A 19,077-nucleotide genomic window follows, 5' to 3' on the forward strand; every position below is an offset into this window, starting at 1 on the left:
GATGCATTGTTCCCTCTGCACGAGCTAAACACAGACGCATAAGACCGTTGGCTGATCGTTCAGCCTTACACGATAAGGAAGATGGCGGAGTGAGTGCAGCGCCTATTTCATAAGATTCTTTTATTGCAGAGTTTGGATCGTTTGTTGTGCCAAAACATCACGCTGAAAGAAATTTCTATTAGATTTTTCTGAAATTGATACTATTCGAGCAATAGAGTCGAATGATTCTTAGACTTCGTCGGGTGAACTGTTTTCATACATTCGTATAAATCTAATTAAGTAGTGAAAAGTAAGGATACACGAGAGGCTCCGCATGTGCTTTCTTGCCCTTTGTGTTTTTGCCTCACTAGCAGAATAACATTTTCTAGCTAGTATGGGCAGTAAATGTGTTGAAAATTTCACCGAAGACGTAAATTTAGACAGCTTAGATTCTAAGTGGACTGAAGAACAAGTGGTTGAGCCAATGCCTATCAAGCAAGAACCTAAACTCTCACCTGACTCTAAACTAGCTGCAGCAAACTTGAAGGCTGAGGACACAAAAAGATCCATGAACATGAAAGTTGAGAAGTTAGAAATTAAGGCCACAAAGTCTGAATTCAAAAATGATATTGGTTCAACGCATACAAGCTCTCAGGATCATGCAAATGAAGAAGACTGCATCCCTGGTGATCCAAGCCTCTTAGATACTTTGGATGTTTGGGATGAAGAAGACAAGGAAGAAACAGAACCAAGAAGGAGAAGTTGGGATAGAACCAGAGGACCCAGAGAAAGGCGTTCAAGGTATATACGGAGCTGAAGAGTTGATTAACGTTACAGACAAACTCAATGATAGAATAACTAATGATAATTTAAATTTTAAAATGACAAGATTATCAAAGTATACTTAAATAAATTGATAATCTTTTTATTAATCACTGAATGTCATTGATTTAAGTTTTCATTAATTATTGTTAATTGTAATAATATTAGGTAATATCTTTATTTTCAGCGGTGTGTGCAAAAATGTTACCTTGTAAAAACTTCAGAATTGGTATCTTTTTACTGATGTAGTTCAGTAAAAGCATTACGTTTAATGAGCTTAAAGATTACTTTTCACATAAAAATCTTTCAGAATCAAATATTTTGTAATGACTCTATTGTTAAAAATCTTCAATGAATTAACATTCAAATTTAATTTTATTGAATGTTTTTAAGTCAAAAATAAAAGTAGCTTGTTTTTGTTATTTGTAAACAATAGAAGTCAATAGAGACAATATTAAATATTTCAGTGGGTAAAAGACATCTTTTATCTGGAATGCAGTTACATTTTTCCCAAAATGGTGCAAAGCATCCTCTCTTGTACAATACAAGAACTTAGGAATATAATAATCACTTTCTTTCTTTTCAGGAAAATTATTGGTCAAAATAATGCTGACACAATTTTTTAAAATCAATTTGAGTACAATAGGAAAATCTTATTCCAAACATGTACTAGTGCATTTCTTCTACAAAGCTGAATTTGAACTAGCATTTTCTTGAATTCAGTATAGTTTTTCTAAAAATGACTCAGACAAATTCGCATGAAAATTTCCACTACATACTGTAAAAATTTCATTCTTTAACTGACACTTTTTTTAAAATAAGAAGCTGAGTTCATTTTTAGGGATCGAGATGCTGGAAGAGAACGCGAACGAGATAAAGAACGGGATAAAGATCGTACCAGGCGACGATCTCGCAGCAGTGGCAGAAGACGATCCCGCAGCAGTCGAAGATCTCGAAGCAGTGGCCAAAAACGATTCGCAGACGGCGGCGAAGGAATCAAAAAGGAATTGCGCCGTGATCCAGATAAGAGCAATAAGGATATCGAGCAGAACAAAATAAAGACAAAAAAAGATAGCGAGAGCAAAATTTTGGCAGAAAAAGAAAAGGCCATAAAGAATCTTCTTGATTCTGATGATGTTGTACCGCCGGGTACCGAAGGTGAAGCCATAGAGTGTATGGTAGAGAAAGAAAAGGAAAAAACTGAACATGATAAAAAAGAAGAAGATTTGCGTAATCGTCTGAGAAGCGATAATCGACGCCGTAGTCCCGTTCATTCGAGACTTGGACCTAGAAGACCTAGTCCACGTAGAAGTCCTCCAAGGCGTCGCAGTCCAAGTCACGAACGTCGAGACAACAGTTCGGAAAGACGAGCTTTATCTAGGAGACGATTGCGCGAACGGTAAATATATATTTCCTTAAATTTGTTTTATTAACTCGGGTATTTGTTTAAAAAGTTTAGCTGTAGAATGTATTAATTTATTAAGTGATACTGAGCAAGATGTTTGACAGTATTTTAAAAATGGTTTATAGTAGTGAGTGATTTTTTACTAATTATAATTCCAAGTGCCAAACATCAATTGTATATTAACAGTCATCGTAATTATTTTTTCAGTTTAGCAATAGAATCGACAAAAAATATATCAAGGCTTCATATTTTTACATTTCGATATCGATACGATACTCGATGTCGTGTATTATTTATATTTTTTTCAAACGAGATAGGAAAAGCGTTGAAGAGGTTTTTTTTTTCACAGCGTAAAAAGTGAGCGTACATCACACGGTACTCATCGTTAAATAAATTAAAAAGGAAGAAATGAAAATTATAAGGGAAATGAATAAAATTTTGATATTACGAATGTAACCGCAGAATTACGTTCTTTTTTTCACTGTTTTACAAAATTAATTGCTAAGAAGATATCGCAGAAAGCAATAAACGCTCCCGAAACAATAATATAACTCCAGGTGCGAGATCGAGCGATCTTGATCCATAAATATCCGAAATTATTTGTAGGAGATTTTTTATCGTCGAAACGTACCAATACCAAAATTACGTTACTGAATGTCACAAAGTGAAATAGCGCTTCGTTTCACATTTTCGTTGACATTCAAAAAAGCGAGTGATAACTGCATGAATAACGTTCCCCAAAATCGTTGAAAATCTATTTTATTTTATCAAATTTAATGAAAAGATAAATGTAATTGCAATTACAAGCTCTATGTTGACTTTGGGGGTTTCACAGACGAGTGGGCGGTAGAAGTCGTTCTCGCGAACGCCGCCGAACTCGAAGCATCGAGCGTCGCCGGAGCCGATCGTTGGAGCGTCGTCGCAGCCGGACACCGGATCATCGCCGTCGTTCCAGCCGCTCGCCTTACAGCGAACGTCGTCGTCGCCGATCGATATCACGCTCGCCGAATCGTTCGAGGAGACGCTCGCCGTTCATCAACGAGCTCGCACGACAGTTCCAAGCCGACTCGATGCCGATGAATCCGGAACCACCCATGACACACGGACATCAGCAGATTGGCGGACCCGATCAGATGCCGCCTTCTTTCATGTCCGTACCTCCACCCGGAATGATGGCCGGTGGACCACCACCAGGCATGATGGTGCCACCTGGCATGATGGCACCTCAAGTGCCCATGATGGGCGGCCCACCACCCTACATGGGTTACGATGCCTGTCCCCCTGGTCCGAGTTACGGACCGGGAGTAGCACCCGATTACGGAGCTCCATCCGTCATGTACCCAGGAGTTCCGTCAGTTCCTATTATGAGATCCATGTCGCCTCAACCGGTACCCGCTGCTCCTTCCGTTGGTCTCCCCATGAACCCCATGAATCCGATATACCCCGACGATTGCACACATCAACAGATGCCAGCGAACTATTATACGCCCAACGACCCGCACTACTGCACCAGATCGGAAAGCCCGGAGGACCGCATGAGAACACCGGAACCTCCGATAATTTCTGATTTCAAAGTAATTTTTTTTTCACTTTCTGCTGGTTGATGTAATTGAGGTATTGCTTGGGAATTGAATCGTACATGATTGTTGATGAGATTCTCATGCGTTTACTTCGTCACGTGTCGAAGCACTTTTATAAAAATAATCTTTGCCTTTACAGATTATTGAGAAGACCAGTTTATCCAGTCTCTTGGAGGCCTCCGTTTCAACAAAAGGTGCGGTTTAAACGATTCTTTATTCATTTCAGACGCGTAAAACAAAATACTTTTATTAAATTTTCAGTTAATCCTTGAAGTATACGCTTTTATAACATTACTTCAATGTAGTACCCTTGAATGGTTGAACTATTGCAAATAGTTAAGCACAATCACTTTTTGATTGTATAATTGCAAAGCAATAGTTGAACGCCGTTTATAACGTAGTTTTAATGCATTAAAATCAAAATGTGGTTTTTATTTATTACAAGCTGGGCCTTGAACATCAAAATCATGAAAGGGATATTTGATAAAAAACGAGAACCAGTTTTATTCTGCCGGAGTAACATTAATTTTAGACCATTTCTTGAAAAATAAAATTTAAGTTTTACCTGTTTTACTTCACAGATTCATCTGGACTAATACCTACATGGAAAGGTGAGTTTCAAAAATATACAATAATCAATTAATTATTAATCTAATTAAAATATAAATCTTTGAATTTATCACGAAACAGGTTACAGGCCGGAAATAACACGTCAATGCGAAAAGGCGTTGCGCAGTCTACCAACTGAAGATCCACGATTGAACATGAAAGGTCGTTTCTTCTTCGATCCCGAAAAAAAGTTTCCTAAAAAAGACACAAAAAAATTGTCAAACTCGATTCTCATACGTAAAGGTCGTACGGAAATTCATTGGGAGGAAGAAGAAAAACAATTACAATCGCAGCTCTTGTCTCATGATCGTAAACGCGTCATTACCGTACAGAAGATATGCCAGACGGATGATCCCGGTCGTGAATCCATTGCTGTACAGACCACCGTTGAAACTCAAGATTTTAGCATGCAAGTCATGGATCAGGATTTCTTGACGGCCCCTCGAGAAGAGTTACAGCGACGACCGGTCGCTGATAGACTCGATTGGAGTATGAGAGAGACATTCGATCACGCTGTAAAAACGACGCGCGATGTTGATCACGAGGCACGTTGGTCGATGAACCATGCCCGCGAGCGAATGATGCAGCAAGCCAATTGGAACAACCGTCCCTTCTCGCCGCCCAAGTTACAACCGATCGTCAGCGACCATCATCACGGCGCTGCTGGTATGCATATCGATCGTATGCCCGTAGAACAATTAGGAATGGGAATGGACACGATGGGTATGGACCGCAGGCCGATCGGTGACAAGATGCTCGGTATGGAACGTAGAGGAGGAGATCGGTTGGACATGGAGCGCGGAATGATCGGTCAACTGGAAATGGAGCGCAGGCCCGGGGATCGAATGCCGGTCGAGCGCATGGATCGGGACTTGGAACGACGCATGCTCATGGACCAGAGCGCCATGAATCAGAGATTCGTCGACCGCAACGCCATGAACATGAGGGACCGCGAGATAGAGCTCAGAGCTCGAGAAGTCGAAATGAGAGACGTCAGGAGTATCGGCGTATTTAGAGATCAGGAACGGGATCGCATGGAAATGATGCGCGAACGCGGCATGATGCAAATGCGAGGAGAAGAGAACTACAACAACATGTTCGGTAGCAACGGCGGTGTTGGTTTTATTAACAGGAACAATATGCAAAATACAATGAATCGCGATGATTTGGATACGCGGGAGAGTCCCTCGCCCGTACCCGAAGAGGACCAGGACGATCTGCAAATAATTGAGGAGCGAGGATTCAATCGAGAACCTTGGAAGCAGCTCCAACAGCAGATACAACAACAGCAGCAGCAGCAGCAGCAGCAGCATCAACGACAGCAGCCGACCATGGATTCGATGGGCAACGCAGCGAGAGGAGCTGCGACAAACAGACAAACCTTTCGAGGAGGTAGGGTTGGCGCCGGTTTTCGTCCGAATTACTAAACGGGCCGTGTGTGAGGTACTGACAAGCGATTTTGAGGGAGTCTGATGAAGTGCAGAAGTTACCGATCTTGGTAATTATGTTGTGACTATTTTCATTCCATGGCTTACTCGACGGAGTAGCTTGCATGGGAGCTATGACAACACAGAACAAATCATGTAGCGCTGATTTGATTAATCACTGGAACTTTCCTCAAATCAATCGTGTATGTAAATATGTGTTCATAAAAGAAATATAGGGTAAATCTTCGTTTTAAATTATTATATAATTTAGTTTACTAGTTTTTTTTCTACCTATAGGTATGAAAATATGTCGATGTTATAGAGCTGAACTTTTATATTATTAAGAGGACAGATAAACCAAAGTTTATATTAGGTAGTAAAACCTTCGCCTCGTGTATTCGAATTTCAGTTTTCGTTATTTAATTTTTTTTTCTAAACTAGATAATTACTTCAACAAGTCATTGCTTGGCTCTAAGTGTTTTTTTTTTTATACTAAAATTTCTTCATCCACTTCAAATCGTTATTATTTTTCTTTTTTTTTTCAATAAAAAGATTTTGTATGAAAATTTTATCAATAAAATAATTACTCAGAACGATTACATCAATTCAAAAAGTTCTATATCCTAATCCTAAAAATGTTTGCCATGATATAGAATAAGAGCATGCATAAATAATTCTAATGACCAAGTTTGTACATTAAAAGCTACCATAGTAATGAATAAAAAAAGGTAAGCTCATTTAAGGTAAAAGTATGAAAAGGTTTGCATCGTGATCAAAATAATATTTTCTGGGCACACGTCGCAAATCAAATTGAATTTTTTTTAAAAATATAATCAAACTGTAAGTGTTCAAACAAACTAGCGTCACATTCATTTCTACAAAGGTTGACTGAATCAATTACACGCTTTGGATAAGTAAGAAGAGCTTTTATTTTTGAAATGTCGATTGTGAGACTTGCACGTTGGTAATTTATGATTAAACAACAAGTATGAAAAAGAAACGAAAAACAAATCGAATAAAATAAAATTCGATTGGGTTAAATTGTATCGCATGTATAATGCACAGTTGACAATTGGACAGCTGACACGATCGCGTGGGGTTGTTTGTACTGCATTACTTTGCGGCGGGTGGCGGCTTTTGACCTCCGCAGTCCGCGCCCGGCAACGATGCGCACGCGTTGCGTTAAAAAGCCCCCCGTGTGAATTCAGTAACTTTTCGCGTTCGGTCTATCCACAGTCCACACACACACAAACACTGTATAGGTATGGCTAAAGACCGTTGGCGTTCGAATACGCGGAAGGCGAGTTCATTGTGGTGCGGCGGGGGCGTTTAGTCGCGCCTTCAAGTCCTATTACTGAAATTTTATCGATATATTTACCGCGTGAAAAAAACATTTGTTTAGAAACCACAGATAATTGAAAAATAGCTGTATACTGCCGTTTTAAAAGCTTCTTCGGAGTTCAAATCATGAATTCGAATTTGTTGAATTTGAAAAAGTTCAAATTTAAAACTTCTATTAAGGAGCAAAGATTCCAAATTGTATGGTTCCTTTTGAGCGTATAGTACGCATGTGAACGGACATATTTATAATGCGGGAAAAGCTCTTAGAACTGAAGGACCAGTTACGAGTCAAGTACTCTTGGGTGACTCAGCGACTGCGACCGTTGAAACGACGAAATGAAAGTCTCGTACGCCAGTTGAAATACAAAAAAAGAAAAGAGAAGGTTACGCGTCATCGGATATTATAAAGGCAAAGACTCTGGGTCTATGCTGTGCGAAAGCAAACGCAGGCAAATAATCAAGGCTCCAAGATCGCAGTCATCGTCTCGTAAGTCGTAACGCGCGCCCGTCGGTTCAGCTACTCAAAATAAGTGCAGCGGCAAAGTGCAGAGGACAGCACCGGTGCGAAAAATCGGAGCACAACAACAACTCTCCTGAGAGAGTCTCGAGTCGTGTGCGTTGGCATCGTACAACATATACACAATATTATACATGTATACACAAGGCTCGCATACTTATATATACCATGTCGGCGCAGCGCAGCAGCAGCAGTAGCAGCGCTTTTCGAGCATAGCTGCATAGCGCCCGCGTCCGTGTGTGCATGGCCCTGATGCAATTGTGGTAGTAGCCCGACCGAGCTCGTGTATGTGCGCGCGCGTCGTCGTCGACGACTCGGATTTCCGAACCGAACTCCGAAGGTATATCCACTGCCTTTGTACATGTATGTGCAGCACATCTATACATGTACGGCGAGGCGAAAACGAACACAACCATCCGCAAGTAACATCAGCAGCAGCACTCAGCAGCGTGTCCGCCGCGCGCGCGCGAGTCCCGTGCTTCTGTGTGTCTCACCGTTTCTCTCGCAGTTCTCTCTATTATCTTTCTCCTCGAGTCGAAAACTGTATCTTTAATTTAAACAAACGTGTCGCTGCTGCGCTCGTTTTCGGGGATAAGAGAGACGGGGAAAAAGAAGGTGCAAACAAGGTGTTGCGTCGTGTGCTCATGTGCTCGTCGCGGCAGTTGCAGTGATTGTTGTTCTTGTATACATACACGCGCGCATCGATAGATGTATACATATATAGACTTGTGTGCGCGAGAGAGCAAGAGGCCCCCGACATATTATCATAACACACGTATAGACATATAGGAGTAACAGCAGCTCTCGCTGCGTTCAGCGGGCCGTGAGTCGAGTTTGGTGCGCGCGTGAGTGAGCGAAACTTTCTGCTTCTCGGTTGCAGCATGCGCATTATCAACAACACAAGAGACACAAGTGCCGAGCGTCGTGCAGAATCTTCAGCGTTCTAGTGTGTTGTTGTTATTGTTGCGTCGTCGTCGTCGTCGTCGTCGTTGTTATTGTTGTTATTGTTATTGTTGTTGTTGTGCATTATCGCATGTGGCCCAAGACGTACGCCCCCTTCGTCGTGGCTCCTTGTCGTTGACACGATCATGTGTTGTTGTATACAAATCATGGCCAGCAGCAGCAACAGCAGTGCCAAGCGCACGAGTCAAGACAGCTGAACAGAAAAATCAGTCGCGAGGCAGAGATTCATCGTCGTTGTTATATGTATCATCGCAGCTGCTGCTCGACATTCGACTCGGGCGCGAAACAGAGAGTTACAGAGAGCATTGCAGCAGCTCGGATATATTTACGCACTCGTCGCGAGGCAGTTTTAGCGAGTCGCGAGAGAGCAAGCTCCGCGCTTCCCGACCTGGATTTCGACGACCCTTGCGAGGCGAGACGGCGAGGTAAGTTTTTTCCAACTCTGCACCGACAATATTTACGCTTACACCTCCGATGCCTGCAAAACATGTATGTATTATGTATGCACCCTGATGTTCTACTTGGGACTCTTACATGAGTTCATGTGTGAGAGATAGAGAGTGAGATCAGAAGTGTATATATGCGCCTATGTGTTATGTGTTTGGAGTCCAAAACAGAAAGAGCCTAGAGTCCCCGCCAAACGTGAAGGTTAGGTCGGTACCTTTCTGTCTCCATAAGCGAATCTCTGGCAAAGGCCGCGAAAACGAGAAAGAGAGCCTTGAGCCAGCTTCTCTGCGTGCCTGCAAGTGACATGTACAGAGAGCATTGCCTGGAGAGATAGAGGCAATGCCTCCAATGTATACATACGTTTTCATCTGCACCTACGTGCTTACGTATGCTCGTGTAATCGCGCAAATTTATAATATAAGTTCGGAGCAAGAAAGAAAGCGAGAGAGGCGAGGAGAGTCGTGTACACAAACCCCTCGCCGCAATCGCCGTTGCCGCCGCCGCGCCGATGCTTCGGCAACCGCGCGCGCACAGCGTTACATTAAATATACACGTTATTACAGACACACGTACACACTACACACATGCACGGGTGCGCGCAGACACACACACACACACCCATATACATGCCAATTGCCAGCCATCGCGTTGACTTATCTGCAGCAACAGCACATTTGTGACCGTATCTATGTATGTATGCGCAGGGCGTTCAACTGTGTCTTTTCCGAGAATGTGTCGCATTGTGTGTGCACTCTATACTCGGCGACGCTGTCGCGCTTCTGAGGCGTGCATCAACGCCAGCGCGCCTAATGCTATGCATCAATTTCTTCGCGCAGGGCATGTCGGTATGAAGTATGTGCAGGAAAAGACATCGCCGCGTTCGCGTCGGCTTCGTCTATATACATGTATGTAACGAATGCGTGTGTGTGTTGAGGGTGCGGATCTCTCTCACACACACACATATACTCGGCTTGGTCGCGCATACACAGCAGCAGCGAGTGCGAGTCTTTCCGTCTTTTTCTAACTTGGGCGCAGTGTGCACCGACGGCGTAGAAACGCTTTCGCGACTGTAGATGGCACTTAGGCACACACAATTCACCCGCATAGACAGATGTGCGCTCTCCTTCGCGTGTATGTGTGTGTATACATGCCGCGCGGTGTATGTGTGCGTGTGGTTTGCAGCAGCAGCAGCAGCGGCGGCGGCGGCACCATAGCGGTGGCGGCTGTACGACGACGGCAGCAGCAGCAAGCGCCGCAAGTTGCTTTTTTGCCGTGTATAAGCGCACGAGAAACTGGCATGTAGCTTTAGTTCTCGCTCACGCTGTGCTTGGCTCCGATCGGATTTTTTCAGCGGCGTTCAGCGGACGGTCTATCCGCGCGCGCGCTGCTCCTCCGTACACACGTACACATGAGATAAAAACTTATGCATGTGCGTAATAAAACATATACATTTAACGCATAGAAAAACGTGTGCGCGCCAAAGTGTGTGTGATACGCAGTGTTGCAAAGTCTGGCCCCAAAGATAGAAGTGGCCGAGCTCCCGATGCAGCCTTGCTCCATGAATCAGTCCCTATATAAGTGTGTATATGTATCATAATAGTATACATAGATTTACATAAATGTGTCGTGTTCGTGCCGTGGAACGCTTGCAATGAACCAATCGTCTCGTTGTCCCAGTCGTTGCTGCTCCACGGGTCTTCGAGTGCAAAGTGTGCATGGGTATTAGTGGCTACATATATACTAATTTATATATATATACGTAGATATATATATATACACCTTCTCTTGAGAGCGAGTGAGAGAGAGAGAGAGAGAGAGAGAGAGCAGCAGTGCCTAACCTCAAAGATTCCGCGTGTGCTAAAAGTTTGTGCTTGTATTAGCTGCTCTGTGCTAGAAAAGTGCGAGTGTTTTTCCTAGTGTGTGCTATGTGCGAGTACAAAAGTGCAGTCCGCAGTGTACCGCTTTAAAATTTCTTTTTTCCGGACCAACGACCGAAGAGAGCAGCACGTCCGTCTGCCTGTGTGTGTGTATGTGCGTGCGCGTGTGCGTGTGCTCCTATTTTGTGTACATACTTGTGTAACGTACGATCATCGCGACTCGAGAGAAAGAAAGAGTGTACTCCGGCCCAGTCTAGGACGTGGCTCTGTGCTACGCTACTCGATAGCCGCGAAGGAGTGCAGCGTCCACTCCGCGCTGTTCCGCGCAGACGATGCTGGTTCATCGCTCGTATTGACGAACGCATCATCCGCAGCCACAGCACAGTCCAAGGTCAATGGACTTTTTCGGTAAGACTTGCATTGCATCGCACCGAGATGATTCTTTGCGATTGACGAATAACGCGTCTTCGACTGTCAACGATGAGTCATTAGCCCCGATGCCAAACCCCAACAACAACAATTGACAAAAACATGTGTTGCGTTTATGACGTGTGCGCTCGTATATAATACATTATACACGCCCGTGAGCTTGTGTTCGTGCCTTCGCTTGTGTGTACCTATGTGCGCGCGCGCGCGCGTGCAAATGTGTGCTGCCGACTTTCGAAAGTACAGCCGTTGTTTCTCGCTTCTGGTATATACACCTCGATTGCGTATCAGCTCCAGATTAGTCGTAATCGCAATAATAAAAAAAAACTCCTCGATACCGACTCCGAACGATTGGGCGAGAAAAGGAGAGTCGAGAGGAACGATTCGGATTACGTGAACGACCCGCTGTGTACTTCGCTCGCCGACGAATATGTACCTCGATTGTATATTTCGCCATGTGTACACACATCGAGAGTGGCTGTGCCGCAGCCAAATGCACGGAATACATAATTTTTGCATCGCTGCTCGCGCGAACATCGCGGCGTTATTCTCTTCGTCGTCGATGAGCGGGGCCAAAGGTCGTTGCGCAGCGCGTGCGTCTCGCGCCATCCTCCTCCGAGCTGCTCCGAAATACATATTTTCCTTGTCGCTTCTCTCTTTGGCTTCCTTCGTTTTTTTTTTTCGTGCGACGGTTAAATAGACGAGGCGCGCGCGTAACGCTCCGAGCTCCAGCTGGGCCGTATACGTGGAGCACAGGCGTGTGCGAGCATACAGGTGTAAGCGACCGAGGGAGACGCAGCCGCGCATCGTATCGACGACGACGACGACGACGACGTTGACGTTGACGTTCATGACGACCGATGACGCTGATAACTATGACGATGATTATCGTGATAACGATGACGACTACGACGCTGTTAACGACGACGACGACGATGATGATGACGATGACGACGGCGGTGGCGGCGGCAAGAGCTCCTGGGAAATATTATTCAGCATGTATACAAGCCAGAGAGTGGGAAAGAGAGTGACTATGTGCAAGCGAGCATTGCAAACATGTGTGAGTCTGCTCTGTGCATGTGTGTACGTACGTACGTGTGCGTGTACATGTGTTTTATACGTGTCTGTGTGTGGGGAGGGGAACATGGCTCTTCTCACGGGCGCGCTTGGCGTTAGGTGTATTATATGTATTGTGCAGTACTGTATATACACTGCGCGCGCGAGCTCCGAAATGACGACGATGAACGCCAGTAGCAGCAGCAGCAGCAGCAGCAGCAGCAGTAACAGCAGCGGCAGCGGCGCGACCGCCGAGGAATCAGCTGTGCGTTAAAGGGAAGAATAGCGTTCGATGCTCGATCGTGGTGTTGTGCCTCACATGCGCTGCCACAGCTTTTCGATGTACCATTTTTCTTTTCTTTTGCACACGCATGCTCGCGGACGTGTGTGTAATATGGACGCGATGTTTCTGCGCGATACAGTATTCGATCGCACACATTCATCGAGTGATTATTAAAAGAAAAAGAAAAATTAACGACGTTGCCGAGGCGTGATGTAAGCACCTCGATTCCGACTAACGGGTTATGTAAAGTCTTCGATAAAGCCTTATTACTTATACATATATATCTATCTGTCGGCATAGATGGAGGCGACAATAAAAATCGATGTCATCAGCATGGCTCGCGCGTCCCATAGGCCTCTCTCTCTCCGATAATCAGGCGTTTTCATATTTTTCTGCCTCGAGCAAACAATGTTATCGCTGTGGTTCGAAACGACGACGACGACGAATTCAATGCCTCGAAAACGTGTGAACAAGACAAGACAGAGCCTATGTATGATAATATAAACAGAGAGTAGACGCGGAGAACTAATAAAAGATGCTGCTGGTGTTTATTTATCCGGCTAGATAGATACGCGCCCCGCTGCGCACGCACGTTTGAGAAGGCGCGCGCAAAGTGTCACACGTTTGTTTATCGCTTGGTGATGCGCTGCTCTGCAGTTGGACCGTTATGCCTCTGCGTCGTCGTCGTCGTTGTCGTTTCAAGCTCGAGTCGAGGAAGTAATTAGACACTGTATGGCGCGCCGCTGCAAGCGCAAACGCGCGCAACACATACACACAAATATATACAGCACATATTTATACTAGACGAGAGCAAAAAGAACTGCTTCATTTGTATGAGGTTATTCCTGGAGACTTCACTCGTATTATAAACTTTATAATTGCTTCAACTTGATCCTCCTCGTCTCTGAGTCGTCACACCGATGTGTACAATGAACACGAGTCTCGTTCAGCTACACTTACCCGGAGCACATCTTTGTTTTTGACTCTTCAAAGAATCTGTATACGACGAATCTTCATTGAATTGTTTTCTATTTTTTGCTCGTCAATTGCTTATTGTATTCACCTATTTTAAAAACAAAATCATATTCGAAAGTGCGCTTGACTTTCAGGGGGGAATTAAATTTTCGACACTCACTAGTAAGTTCATTGCATTGAAGCATGCGAATAAAAGTAAGCACTGGTCTGTTACGTAGACACCGGTGCGCAGCGGCGATGACTTGTACGGACTTCTTGTCCGTTATGAACGTTATATCGCTTTAAAAATGAACTCCTTTTTTTACTTCAGTAAATCTCAATCAGCGAGAATATGTGAAATCTACAAATTTACAATTGCGTGGAGCTGATTACAAAATAAAGTCGAATATAAAAAATCAGAAAAGCTTATTTTTCGGCTTTTAAAGCTTTGTTTATTATCATTTCTAACATCAACAAGAAATACGAAATCTGATCTAAATTCTCTGGATACTTTCATTATGAACGAAATTGTGATTTTAACCGATTGACCAATTATTATTGCAATCGCGCTCTAGTTCATATATTTTAAATGAAATATATTGTTTTTTTGCATTCGATGTCACGAGCCCAGACTGAAGAGAGCAGATTGTAAAACCCATCCATGTGTTATACATATTTTTCATGACTTTCTCTCTTAACAAAAGAGGAAAAAAAACGTTTCTAATTGACAGTGTATGCGTCTTAATGCTTTGCAGAAAGTAAAGCTTCAAAATAAATTAAAATACATACCTTGCAACAGAATTTATAATGCGATATATGGTAACGCGAGTACATTCCTTGAATCACGAATACCTTTTTGCTTTTCAAGCCATGCTGAATTTCACGCTCGCGCGCGTATATCGGCAGAAAAAAATATGAAATTTAATCGAATTTATCAGCTAAGGAGGCGCGAGAGCTTTGATGCCGCGGCAAAGTATGCTTACATAAAGCAATAAACATTCAATTAGGACAAAATGAGTTTCGGCCTATACACGAGAGCTGACACACGATAGCGCGCGCGCGCCTATACCCGTTGCATGTCGTCAACACATTTCACCATGGAAAGGCAAATGTGTACTTGCATAATTTTAAGTAAAACGTCTCTCGCGTTTGACGTTTAATAGCCGCCACATGCACTTTTACATTCACGCCGCCGGGGCTTGATTGCTTTTCTGTCACCTATATTATAATTGTTACACATTTCCTGCATGCGAAAGACTTAATAAACGTTTTATACACTTTGAGCTTTATTGCGAAAATAACTCATAATGATCCACCCGTGCGAGGGTAACATCTCTTGTGGCGCATCGTATGCTGCTGTGAAATTGAAATTGTACCCGAAAAACGTGACGGGCCAACGGCTCTACGTACGCACATCGACTTGTACGTGCTCATTGATCTGTATATTCGTTGACCCAATGCTATTAAAAGACATATCCCAGATACTTATGTGCATTGCGTCATACAGGGTCAGGGAGCGACGAATTTTATTTTCCGAGCCACTCTTTTTTAGAGCAATCACCAGCTCTTTCTATTATCTCGCAGCTTTGCCTCGAGGTTAGGCCTAGAATACCGTCATTAGATTTAATAAATCAATTATTATTAATTGTAACAAATGCAAATGTAAATTTGATTCTAATCAAGTCCTTTTAACTTTGTTTCAGATCGTCACAAAATAGAAAAGAGTCACTGTCAATAAGATAAACCAAACGAGTCAATTACTTAAGGCTAAGTAAAAACAAAGGAGATCGGTGCAAGAAAAAAAGAAAGCAGGAGCCACATGAAAGATGCTAGTGACAACGTATTAGAAATAAAAAACGCAAAGATTGACAACTCAAAAGTCCTGTCCTGACCCTACAAGTTCGCGTATGGAAGGGTTTGGACCGAGGCAACAAAGACGACTGAAACATACGACGAATCACAAGACGAGCCAATCGCTGCCAATCGTGCTGACGAGCAGCAGCCAGCTGCATCAATGACGAAGTCGACGGGTTGAAAGTGAACCCCTCTTTTTCTCTCTTTCTCTCTTTTTCTCTCTTTCACTAATTTTCTTGTAACCAAATAAATAAAGTTCGTCACGTATGTGTACAAGTGATTCAAAAAGACGACTTGCCACGAGTGTTCGCTATCGTTGATTTTTTTCTTTTACTATTCTTTCCCAAATCTGAATACATCTTTGCGCGTGTTGGTCGAGTGAATAAAACCAAACAAACAAACAGCTCTCGAGTCGTTAACCCCTCCCCCCAACCGAAGGGACAAGAAATTCTCAATTCCATCTACATGTCGTTGTGAGGTAGACCATCGACTGCCTTGACAAACAGCTGGGCTGTGAGCAGTCAAGAGCAGAGGCCACCGCTGCTACAGTACCAGCATGGAGTACGGCAGTGGTGGAGGCAGCGGCGGGCCCGGCGGAGTTCGCAGCGCAGGCGGCGGTGTTGGTCCCGTGCAAGCACCACCGACCACCGGACCCAGAGGCACCGACACCACAGACGCTACTTGGCATAAACACGAACAAATGATGATCATGCACAAGCAACAACGTGAGTTAACTTTTTTTTTCATGCTTACTAGATTTTTGTCTTTAAATGTTACCATTAATCATTATTGCGTAAGTTCAATCCGTCGGATCGATGAGAACGAAAAAAAGGACGATCGAAAATTACTGATCGATCGACTTGAGAGACCCTAAATGTGTGTGTGTGCTATATAGATCGTCGACTAAATATCAAGTTCCGTTAGGGAATAAATAATTAGATTGGATTTTTGGCGAAATCTTTCGAGAGTCGAGCTCGCCAAAATGTTCTTATTGTGATTGTTGTCTAAACGAGATATCTTGAATATTTCCACGCATTGTTCAATGTTAATGGAGAAAAATTGCATGTAAATATACCATTACATTAATGCTGCATGTACCAAAGAAAAAGCAATGTCCATAGGTGTAATTGTAATCAATGTTTTTTTAGATTAAAAAAAAATGAAAAATAAATGTCTATTGAAATAATTGTGTATCATTTGTATGTTTTACAATAAACAATGTCAAAGATACTAGCTCATTGGAACAAGTCATGCATACAGTTTGATGCTAAAAATTACAAGGAATGAACAATTTTCATCATCTAAAATTTTAAATGTTGCAAGCACAATTATATTTCAATATCTCATACGTTATGAAATGATTTTTTTATAGCGACCGACCGGTAGCGTTGAAATTCTATCTCAAAAAAGGTACGCATTAGTAAAAACAGACAGTTGAATTGAAAAAAAAAAGTAATAAAAATAAAACTAATTGGATCATTTAATCATTTAGTTTAATTCCGATCACGTAATGCAATCGAGTGCATCGCATCTATATTCCATCCACGAGTCTGCGTGAGTCTAGAGCTTGGAGTTCAAAGCTTATGCAGCAGAACGACCGTACGAAACGGCGATACCCACTCGCTGCAGTAATTTTACTGCGTGAGCTATGAATACAGTCGGGTTGTGCAGCACAAATTCACCTTATACCAATCGTCCAGATTGTTTCTTCCGTTGAATGTTTTTTCCTCGATTGAAATCGCGCACGATTAGATACCAGAGAGAAAGAGAGAGAGAGAGAGAGAGAGAGAGAGAGAGAGTACAAAGCTGAAAAAGAGAAGAAACGGATAGAGGAAAAAAGAGACGTATAAGACGTTAGTTTGGACGCTTGCCTGCATCGGCGACGACTGCATGCGACTAGACCATGTCCGTTTGCGTGTGTTATATTTTCGACCAGCAGCGGCACGACTGCGCGCCGCATTCCGCCTGTTGTGGTGACTAAGTCTATCGTATATACACTTACACACACAGACGTTATATTACTGTATATACACGTGTGCTTTGCTGTCGATCGCTCGAGACGTCGTTGACCCGTCTTCGTTTTGACCCCGAGGTTATTAGATCGTCGTGGGCTCGTTTAATTGATTTCCAAAACTCCTTTGTCAACGTTTTTTCCTTTTTTCACTCTGTACGAATTGATCGTTTTCTTTTGTTGCATGAATCGGTTGTAATCAAACAAGACCTATAAAATCGGTTCAACCGAACCGTTTGGGGGAAATTACGCTGGGCTAAGAACGGCTACAAATTTTTGCATTCATCCCGATCTCTCTTTTTCTCCGACGCGTCTTTTGCGCGTTTGAACTCGGTGCAAGGTGAAATTACCCTTCTGCGTCGCTGATTTTCTAGGATGGTTTTCATTATGAGAGCCAAGCACTATGTATACACGTACGTGTTTATGCGTTTATACGTGTACGACGTGGGTATAGGTGTGTGTGTGTGTGTTGGTATACGTGCGTTGCTGCAAGAAACACACATATATTGCCGTGCTAAGCTCTCTCTCTCTCTAGTCGGCGTCGTATATATAATGAGAGATTGCGAACGGCGCGAGAGCTTATACTGCTATTTCTTGTTAGCTTTAGTGGCGGGCGGGCAGAGGCGGTGGCAGTGGTTTTGACGAAGATTGCGCGCGAAGGAGGAGTAGGAGGCTACGATAATTAATTTCCACGCTTTGAGAGAAAGAGACCGAGAGTCTTTTCACGTTTATTTTGAATATACACCGTTTTTTTTTGTTTGTTCTCTCTCGTCCAGCGTGTAAGTGATTGTGTATAGCCGCTTATCGGGCGCGCGTCGCGCGTATAATGCAACACACGTAATAAGGCTCTCGCCTCGGCGATATAGGAGGCTTTTTCAAGCGAGTAGTTGCGCGACCGATCGGTGTGCGCGAGGATTAATCGAACATTGTTGCCGCTGTCGAGTCGAAACTTTCCAATCGAACGAATCGGAAACAATAAGCGATCCGTAGCAGGAAAAAAAAGTCCCCGATTTGCGAAATCCCATCGGTGCACGAGTGAAATCTCAATTTTTGGAGTTTACAAATCAGTCGGTCGCAAAATAATGAAATAATGGTTCGTAAGGACGTTTGAAACTACAGGGAATATCCAGGCGTGTACACGTATATGTACGGGTAGGTTGCGCTCGTAACCATGCGTCGAGGGAAAAAGCTCTCGAAAGTTCCTCTCTGCCGAGATAGAGACGCGCACACAGGGAAGCGCTCGCAAGCTCCGTGAATATATAGCGGGAAATGGCACGACTATGAGAAAGAGTATACGCGAAGCCAACAATAACTCCCCTCGAAAATGTTTCCTCGTCGTCGTCGTCGTCGTCGTCGAGCGAAAATCGCGCCAAAGCTCCACACATATGTGCACGGCGACAACGAGGAAAAGCACCTGCGCCCAGCAGCGTCTATATATGCGGTGCACTTTCCGCCGCCGCGACCGTCATCGTCGCACACGGCATGTATGGTACGCGGCGGCGGCGGCGGCGGCAGCAGCAGCAGCA

The 19,077-nt window shown here is 43.5% G+C and overlaps 2 protein-coding genes across 3 annotated transcripts in view; both read left to right on the top strand.

Moving 5' to 3' along the window:
- The first annotated feature begins 14 nt into the window (after positions 1-14).
- LOC106652363 lies at positions 15-6,339 on the top strand. Its single transcript, XM_014371291.2, has 6 exons — positions 15-780; positions 1,643-2,200; positions 3,042-3,780; positions 3,926-3,980; positions 4,368-4,397; positions 4,477-6,339. Exons 1-6 carry the CDS (start codon positions 374-376, stop codon positions 5,820-5,822), a joined length of 3,135 nt encoding a protein of 1,044 aa, XP_014226777.1. The 5' UTR covers positions 15-373; the 3' UTR covers positions 5,823-6,339.
- Positions 6,340-7,819: 1,480 nt separating this feature from the next.
- Positions 7,820-19,077, top strand: part of LOC106652315 (serine/threonine-protein kinase minibrain) — a 36,969-nt gene continuing 25,711 nt past the window's right edge. The window contains exons 1-2 of one of the 2 annotated variants that reach the window (XM_014371200.2): positions 7,820-9,068; positions 15,390-16,265. In XM_014371200.2, coding sequence (XP_014226686.2) covers positions 16,097-16,265 — 169 coding nt within the window. In that variant the 5' untranslated portion in view covers positions 7,820-9,068; positions 15,390-16,096. Of the gene's footprint in view, positions 9,069-10,363; positions 11,376-15,389; positions 16,266-19,077 lie in introns of those variants that run through there. The other variant, XM_023459246.1, reaches the window with a different exon arrangement.

The sequence above is a fragment of the Trichogramma pretiosum genome, unplaced genomic scaffold (assembly GCF_000599845.2).
Source record: "Trichogramma pretiosum strain Unisexual culture from Peru unplaced genomic scaffold, Tpre_2.0 scaffold31, whole genome shotgun sequence".
Taxonomy (NCBI): domain Eukaryota; kingdom Metazoa; phylum Arthropoda; class Insecta; order Hymenoptera; family Trichogrammatidae; genus Trichogramma; species Trichogramma pretiosum.